This window comes from Pteropus vampyrus, unplaced genomic scaffold (assembly GCF_000151845.1).
Source record: "Pteropus vampyrus isolate Shadow unplaced genomic scaffold, Pvam_2.0 Scaffold371, whole genome shotgun sequence".
NCBI lineage: Eukaryota > Metazoa > Chordata > Mammalia > Chiroptera > Pteropodidae > Pteropus > Pteropus vampyrus.
In genome coordinates this window covers 505,459-513,944 of record NW_011889152.1, presented here as the reverse complement: position 1 = coordinate 513,944, position 8,486 = coordinate 505,459, and the positions used below count along the sequence as shown (strand labels likewise).

The following is an 8,486-nucleotide window of genomic DNA, read 5'->3' as shown; positions in this document are numbered from 1 at the left end:
CGCCTCACCCCTCCCCGCGGACGCGAGCTCCCCTCTTGTCCATATTCCCCCGCTGTAACCTGAGCTTTCTATTGATGAATGTAGGGCTTGCTTTTTTTTTTTTTTTTTCTTTTTTTAATGGAAGGGAGGGGACTTGGCATCCCCGGAGGGGGCTCTGTTTACAGTCGCTCGCACAGACCCGTTTCCCTTTTCTACCCGGACCCCACTCTTCTTTCTTTGCTCTCCCCTGCGGGCGCCCCAGCCCGCGCTCGCCTGGGCGCCAGCCACATTGTTCTTAATGTTTGGGCTGCGCTTCTGTGGCCCTCGGCCTCCCCCTCCCTGCATCCTGGACGGCCTTCCCTTCCCTCGCTGGCTCCGGGCCAGGGTTTGGGGGCTTCCCTCTGCCACTTTCCATCTCGTTGGGATTTGTTTTTCTCCCAGGAGGAGACTGGAGTCCTCCCGAGGCCGAGTGTTAATTGGAGGGATTAAGGTGGTGGTTTCCCTTGGAGTTTGAGGTCGTGGTTCTGGCTTCCAGGGCGGGGTCCCCAGGGCCCGTCCTGGACGTGAGTGGGGTCTTGTCCACTCTGCCACAGCAGCCAGTGCCTTTGCCGACAGCAGGGACTGGCTTCTTTCTGAAGTGGCCCGTCACTGCCTGCTGTTTTACCCCGTCCGACCTGCTTTTTGCTTTTCCAGACACAACAGCTGGGAGCCGGAGGAAAATATCCTGGATCCACGGCTGCTCCTGGCCTTCCAGAAGAAGTGAGAAAGTTACAGCACGCGTGGGAAGGGGGAGGGCGTTGGGGGACCGTGGCCTGTCAAGCCGTCGCGCAGGGTGGTGCTGGCCTTCCGGGGGTCCTGGGCTTGTGCTGAGATCTGAGGTCTCAGGGCGGCTGTCACTAGGGCCTCTGGTGCCATCTCCATGGTTGTCTGTAAAGGTGGGGCAAGCCTTGAGGTCCCGAATAGGCCTCCTCCCTTCTGTCTGCTGGCCAGGGCCGTGTCCGGGCCTAAGGAGTCACTGAGTAAGTGCTGCTTCGATCTTTCTGGAGGCCAGACTCACCGAAATGATCCTTTTAGCTCCTTCCTGGAAATTTCTGGTTTCCCTTCTGGACCTCTTCTGTCAAGTATTTCGCTAACAGGAAAAGTGAACACTAGGGTGGCAGGTTTGCCATAAAAATGCAGACCTGGTCCTGCCAGAGGGCACCACTGAGCAGAAGGTCCCTGAGGGAGCTGGGACACGCGCAGAGTCAGGCTGCGTGCTGTGTCTGCACTGAGGACCACACGTTTCTGGCCTGCAAACCGCTGGTACTGCGTGAGCACCGTGGGGGCCCCCTGGCCAGTCTTGGGGGCCTGACTTGCTTCTGTAATCCTAGATGCTGTTTCTATTTTTAGGTGGGAGACTCGGGTTAAGAGAGGACGCCTTGAGATCCTCTTGGAAAGGGTGGCAAGAGGCAGGTGATGGACAGGCCACCCCGTCGGGGCACGAGAGTCCACAGCACACTTGGCGGGGGGAGGTGTGGGCCCTTTGTGAGGGATCGCCCTGTCGATAGAGACAGATGAATTAGTTGTCCGAAAGCTGCCCCCACCGGGGTCACTCTGGCCCCCCTGTTCTCTGGTAGCTCAGGCTCTGTCCAGTCTTCATCTGGCTGGACATTTAGGGTGTTCTCAGAGGGGCTGTGACATCAGGGAGAAAACAGATGGGCTCCGCTCCGGTGAGAACGAGGTGAGCATAGGTGCGCCCCCGCGCCCTTGGAAAAGCTCATCCGCAGCCTCATTGTCCGCCACTCAGTTCACACTTTGGCTCCCGCGGGACAGGGCCAGGGCAGCTGGTCCTTCCCTGGGATGGGGCCTCACTGTTGGGCGTGTGCTCCTAGCTTTGCTTTGGGTTATAGCACAGGGGACAAGTGGGGTTGGCGACCATCTGAGGTGGAGGAGTTAGAGCCATGGGGTGGTCTGGACTCCGTCTTAGGGCAGAGAAAACTGGGGGTGTGGGCACTCTGCTCCTCTAGTAAGCCAGAAGGGTCCCACTGGAAACTGGGACCTGGCAGTTATTTGCTTGATGTGGGGGTGTGACCTCTGTAAGACTCAGGTCAAGAGGCCTTGGGTACTGGTGACCATGTTGGGCGGGAGAATCGTGAGATGCCCCTGTCCCTTTAGGAGATAGGATGGGGCTGCTTCGGAGTGTGGGCTCTGTCGGGTCGTACTCACTTTCCAAGCCTTGAAGAGGTGACACCCGTTTTAATCACCGGGAAAGTTCTCCAGGTGGTCCCCCTTCCTCAGTGGGTAGCCTGAAACAGCAGGACCCCGAGTCTCGGGGCTGCTTAAAGGTGTCTGCAGGATTCCTGCCCGGTGCGGAGGTTGGGAACAGAGTCCTCGAGAGAGGAAGCCGGGCGCGGGCTCCGGAGGGAGCGGAGGGCGCTGTGGGACGGGGGCCCTTGGTTCCCCGCGCTCCCCGTCCCATGAGATTGGGGGGGGCCTCGCCTCCCTGCCCTGGACTCCTATGTGAAGTGAGGGATTGGGCCATGTGACCACGAAGACTCCTCCCGGTGGCATTCTGCCAGCCCCTCACCGATCTACCTGCAGAGCGAGGCCCGGGCCGGCTCCGGGTCGGTGTCGGTGTCGGTGGAAGCGGAGGAGCCTGGAGGACCGTTCGTTTCTGGCTTGGCTCGCGTTCCACCCAGCGCTCACGAGGGTGGTTGGGTGTCCAGATGTTACCACCCGTGCTGCGCAGGAGGGGGGTCTGGACTCCCGCCCTGAATTCATACGTTCGTTAACAGGATATGTTTCTGCAGTGAAACTGATGATAAGCTACCGTGGGCTGGGCTGGAATGTCGGGGTGTTTGCAGCCTTGGTGGGTCCGTGTGGCGGGAGGGAGAGTCTGTGGCCCTGACTGGGGATTGTCTTCAGGGAACACGAGAAGGAGGCGCAGAACCGGAAGAGAGGCAAGCGGCCCAGGGGGAGGCCGAGGAAGCACACGGTGATGTCGTCCTGCAGCCGGCACGCCAAGCTCAAGGTGGGTGGCCGGTGGCCTCGTCAGGCCACTTACCTTCCAGCACTCAGGGCAGAGTGCACGGTGGAGGTGGGTGGGCCGTGACGCTGGTCCACCTCCCTCCTTGTGCTGCTCACACCTCTGCCAGTGGGCACAGCAGGCCCAGCTCCCCCTCCTGAGCTGCACTCCTACTGGATGGCTGGGTCAGACTTGGCACAGACCATCATTCTCTCTCATCCCAGTGGCTTATGGAGAACAGGGAGGGCGCACACAGTAGGTACTCATAGGTTTGCCAAGTACCTGGGTGGCCCACCGGTACACACACCTGGGGTCCGTGACACCACCCGCCTCGCCCAGTAGTTCAGAGGCAAGATGGGGTGCGGGTTCCTCAGTCTTGGACGTATCTTGACGCCTTCCTCAGGAGTGCTTACCACCCCAGGGCCCCGAAGCCAAGAGCTTGGTCACTTCCTGCATAAACCCCCTCCCGGGAGACTGAGCATCCTGCCTTCCATCTTGCTGGCCGGCCTACAGCAACTTCAGTTTGTCTTTTGAGATATTTTTTCTGAGCAGGGCGGGGGTGCCACAGGGGTCCCGCTGACTGCAGGAGAACACGGGGTGTTGGTGTTGACCGGCAGCACTGGCCATCCCTGTCGCTTGGGCTCCCATCAGCTGGGGTGACAAGTTGGGGGCCAGGCAAGCAGGCCCTGAGAGTCTTCAGGTTTGATCCTCGCCCCCAATTTGAGGCAGGCGAGCTTTGGAGCAAGGGCCTGACTGATGGTTCTGTCTCCCTAAAGTGCACCTTTTAAAATGCCGACCCAGCAGGCAGCTTGGGGACCTGGGAAATGGGGGGTGCACTTAGCTTTCAGGGTGATGCCCAGAAGACAGGAGGGCAGTGTTCTTTTCTCCTGTGAGCTGGAAGGTTCTGAAGCAGTTGGCTTTGGCAGTGGGGAGGTGGAAGCAAGGCTTCCGCTTGCTTTCAGATTACAGGGCTGCGGTGCACCTCGCTTCTGATGGTTAACCTTACGAGACGTGAATCGAGCTGCTCTGAGCTCCCTCTAGGAGCAGAGTGGAGCTGTGTCCCCTTGAAAGTCAGTAGCTTCCGGCTGCTCTGGTGTGTTTCCCGTCCTTGCTCCGACTTCGTCTTAGGAACCGCCCGCGTTTATTTTCCGCTGTTTTTTATTTTTTATTTTTATTTTATTTTTTTTTTAGCGAGGCAACCCTTGGTGGACCTCACAGATTGCAAGAACCTTGTCAGCTTACAATCCCTTGTTTGTTTGTTGGTTTGTTTGTTTGTTTTTGCGCCTCTAGCCCCTGGTCTTCCTAGGTGGTGTCCCATCCAGGCCCGACCCCGCTGAGCTTCCGAGGTCAGGCGGGCCCGGGCGTGTCGGGGTGGCGTGGCCACAGACTCCTGCACTTTTAACTGCACTTCCTGGAGTCTCCTTAGGACCTTGTACGTCCTCTCTGGGACGAGGTGGGGAATTGCTCCCTCCTGGCCGTGTCTGTTCCGGAAGCCGCAGCAGGTGCTGGCTCTGAGGTGTCCGAGGCCCCTTGGGGAAAGTGCGCTGTGGATCCCGGGACCCGGCTGCAGAAGTGGTGGTGGCACCTTCGCTTTGTCTTTGCAGGAGCCTGACACCCCTTCCAAGTGCAAATCCAGCAGCTCCTCCACGTCTTCCACGTCCTCCTCCTCCTCCTCAGACGAAGAGGATGACAGTGACTTGGATGCCAAGAGAGGCCCTCGGGGCCGCGAGACCCACCCAGTGCCCCAGAAGAAGGCCCAGATCCTGGTGGCCAAGCCCGAACTGAAGGACCCCACGCGGAAGAAGCGGGGCCGCAAGCCCCTGCCGCCGGAGCAGAAGGCAGCCCGCAGGCCTGTGAGCCTGGCCAGGGTGCTGAAGACTGCGCGGAAGGACCTGGGGGCGCCGGCCAGCAAGCTGCCCCCTCCGCTCAGCGCCCCCGTGGCCGGCCTGGCAGCCCTGAAGGCCCACGCCAAGGAGGCCTGTGGCGGCCCCAGCACCATGGCCACCCCAGAGAACCTGGCCAGCCTGGTGAAGGGCATGGCCGGCAGCCCCAGCCGGGGCGGCATCAGCTGGCAGAGCTCCATCGTGCATTACATGAACCGAGTGAGCCAGAGCCAGGCCCAGGCTGCCGGCAGACTGGCGCTCAAGGGCCAGGCCGCTGGCAAGTGCAGCCTCGGGCTGGACCTCAAGGTGAGGACGCAGAAGGGGGAGCTGGGGTTGAGCCCCCCAGGAAGCAAAGTCCCAAAGGCCCCCAGCAGCGGGGCTGTGGAGCAGAAAGGGGGGACCACAGGGGGGCCCCCCCACATCCACAGCAGCGGCAAAGTCCCTGCGGGCTGCCTGGGTCCCCAGGCCGCGCCCACCCAGGAGCTGAGCCTGCAGATCTTGGACTTACAGAGTGTCAAGAACGGCACTCCCGGGGTGGGCATGGCCGCCCGCCATGCCGCAGCCACCAAGGCTGGCCCTGCCGCCGGGCCAGGCGCCGGGAAAGGTTCAGGGGCTGGCCCCACTGGGGGGAGCGGGGCTGGTGTGCTGACTGACACCAGCAAGGGTGACAAGCTGGCCTCTAGGGCGGCAGCTCTGCCCCCCGCTGCCGGCAAGAGGGACTGTGTCAAAGGCAGTGGGGCCCCCGGGGGACCGGAGGGTCCCGCGGCCCCAGGAGACGGGCGCAAGGCGGCAGCGCTGTCTGAGGTCAGCACCGGCGAGGACAGCAGCTCCGACTCGGACCCCGACTCGGCCTCGCCGCCCGGCGCCGAGCAAAACCTGTCGGTGTCCGTGCAGACCAGCCAGGACTGGAAGCCCACGCGCAGCCTCATCGAGCACGTCTTTGTCACCGACGTCACCGCCAACCTCATCACGGTCACGGTGAAGGAGTCCCCCACCAGCGTGGGCTTCTTCAGCCTGAGGCATTACTGACGCCGCTGCCAGGGCCTCCCCTGCTGCTCTGTGGCCTCTGGTTTTGCTCCAATAAGTGACCTCCACCCCACATCCTCTCCTGGGTCCAGGTGGCCTCCTTCAGGGGCCAGCTTGGAGGGCCTTCTCCCGGACCCCAGCCCTGCCCGTGACGTCGGGCCAGGCGGTGCCTCGATGCCTTGCCAGGGCCTGGCCTGGCCCTGTTCCTACCTCTGGGCCTTCGCTCCGCCTCCCGTCGGCCTCAGGAAGTCAGTCGCCACCTGCAGCTCGAGCCAAATGTCTGATCCCTGCCTAAGTGACAGTGGGGGTCAGCTTCCTCTGGTTTTTGGGGGGCACACGTGTTCAAAGAGAGAGCTTCTCTCGGTCTCACTTGGCTGTCTTGCCCAATGGTGGCAAAAGTGTATGGGGGGGTAAGCAGGAGGCAGGACTCGGGGGACTGCTACAGGGAGGGCTGAGTAAGCTTCTAGAATATGGGATGGGGTGGCGGGGCACACAGAAGGGGGTTCTTGCTGGTCAGAGCTCCCGTGCTCAGCAGTGCCCGAGCTGTCAAAGGTGAGGGGACCGTTATCTCTGTGTCTCTACCTCTGATTGCTGAGGGCTATGGCCTTAATGTAAAGTGACAAGTAATTGGAGGTCAGGGGCTGGGAGCCTTAAAGAGGTTGGTTTTAATGTCACCTGACCCTGGTTCAAACTAACTGCAGCCCCCAAACACCAAGCAGGAAGTCCAGTTGGGCTGGGAGGGGCAAATTCCAGTGCTGCTTCACCTGAAGAGCCTCTGAGTTTCGGGGAGGAGAAGGCCGCCCCTCCGGCTGCCGTCCTTTCTGGCCTGTGCAAGGACCGCCTTACTCCCGACCTCAACCCCGCAGATGGCCCCTCGCGGCCCTGCAAGCGGGGAGTGCGGGCAGGTGCAGGAAGCGGTTCTGTCCTCCAGCCACCTGTGGGCTACCAGCTGTTGTACAGGGACCTGGCTGCAGTTCCCGTCCGTGAATGTGGCCCCACCTTTCCCTGACAATCCCCCCCATTGGGGGTTCCACGTTCTTCCCCACTGGGAAGCTGTATCCCTGTACCATTTGGGAAGTGGGACAAAATCGGGGTGCCCGCCTGGCAGAGGCCTCCGGCTGCCCTGGTCAAGAGCCACCTACCCTGTGTGGTTCCTGACGGGGCAGAGAGGTGGGTCAGCGCATGGGGTCACCGGGTCTTTGTGATGCCAAAAAGAAAAGTGAGGGCTTAGGGGGGCTCCCTTTCTGTTTCAGTTGGTTAAAGTCAGCCAGCAGATGTGGGGGGCTACTTACCCCCAAAGCTTCGATTGCAGGGGAGAACCTGGACTTGCAGCAGGCTGTGGTTCTGGGGGGTGGGCCTGCTACATCTCCACTGTCCCCAGTCACTCACCCTCCGTGCCAAATAGGACAACGTGGCTTTTGTGTAGCCAAATGGATTTCAACAGTGTGCCTTTGGGGACAGCTCCTGTCCAGGATCTTATTGAGGGACAACCTGGTGCAGCTTCTGGGTCTCGCCTGTGGCAGCCGTGCTGGCTGTGGTGGGAACGGTGCCCACCTTGGCAGGGGTGAGGGCTTGGAGTCCCAGATGCCCAGGCTGCAGCTAGAAAGTGGGCAGCGAAGGGGAGGATTGTTCCTCATCTCAGCAGGGGAGGGTGAGATCTGACTCCGGCTCCAACCTCCCCTCCTGTCTGCAGACCCCCAGATCGCCCCTGGGTGTGACTAAAGGGGTTCCTCCAGGCTGCCTCCCTCTTGGAGGAGCTGGCAGCCTCCAGGTCTTGTAGCTCCTTTCCTGCCAGGTGCTCTGCCGCTTTAGAGGCTGCAAAGCCAGACCAGCAGCAGCTCCCTTCCAAGCCTGTGGGGCAACCAGGGCCTGGGCCGATGTGACGTCCCCAGCAGCTAGGTCTCCAAACCCCGACTTGGTGCCTTTCTGTTTACCAGCTATTTCAATCCCAAAGTTCAAATCTGCAAACACCTTACTTCTAGCCACTTTGCCTTGCTGCGTTGTGTTTTTTTTCTTAGTGTTTGTGACTCCAAGCAGTTTGTGTTTAAAATGGGCATGTGTGTGCACGTGCAGCAGCCTTTGCTGGAGCTGGACCAGGTGCTCAGAGTTGGTCATGTTTACCAATAAATAGAAGTAGTGCTTTTTTGTTTGCTGCTATGTGCGCGTGTGTGTAGGTATCAGTCACATCTGACTTGAGATTCCTTGATTCTTCGTTCCTCTTACTATGTGACTACGTGGGCTGCGTCCCCATATTGAGTGGGCGTTTTAATCCCGTCACATCTTTCTGTTTGCTTCTGTAATGGATAGGAAGAAGTGGCCAGTCTATCCTCTTGAGAGGGTTTGGCATATTTTTATATATATTTTTTGGTACCAAAAAGAGTGTTCCTTGTTTTGAGACACTCAAAATTCTGACCTGATGGGGGCTCTGGGCCTAGAGGCTTCATTAAGGGAAAACTTGGGGCAGGACCAGCGCGTTGGACCAGTGCCAGTCACTGGCTTGATTTGTGTCTTTTAATTTAAAAAAAAAAAAAAGCCAAATCATTCATGTATGCCACTTCTAATTGCTTTAAACTATGGCTGTTTGTTTGCTTTCC

General features: G+C 59.8%; 1 protein-coding gene across 1 annotated transcript in view; it reads left to right on the top strand.

The window, feature by feature from the left end:
- The window catches only part of CBX2 (chromobox 2), a 20,381-nt gene extending 11,895 nt beyond the window's left edge, over positions 1–8,486 (top strand). The window contains exons 2-4 of the mRNA XM_023523017.1: positions 495–738; positions 2,884–2,989; positions 4,588–8,486. Coding sequence (XP_023378785.1) covers positions 495–738; positions 2,884–2,989; positions 4,588–5,895 — 1,658 coding nt within the window. The 3' untranslated portion in view covers positions 5,896–8,486. The remainder of the gene's footprint in view (positions 1–494; positions 739–2,883; positions 2,990–4,587) is intronic.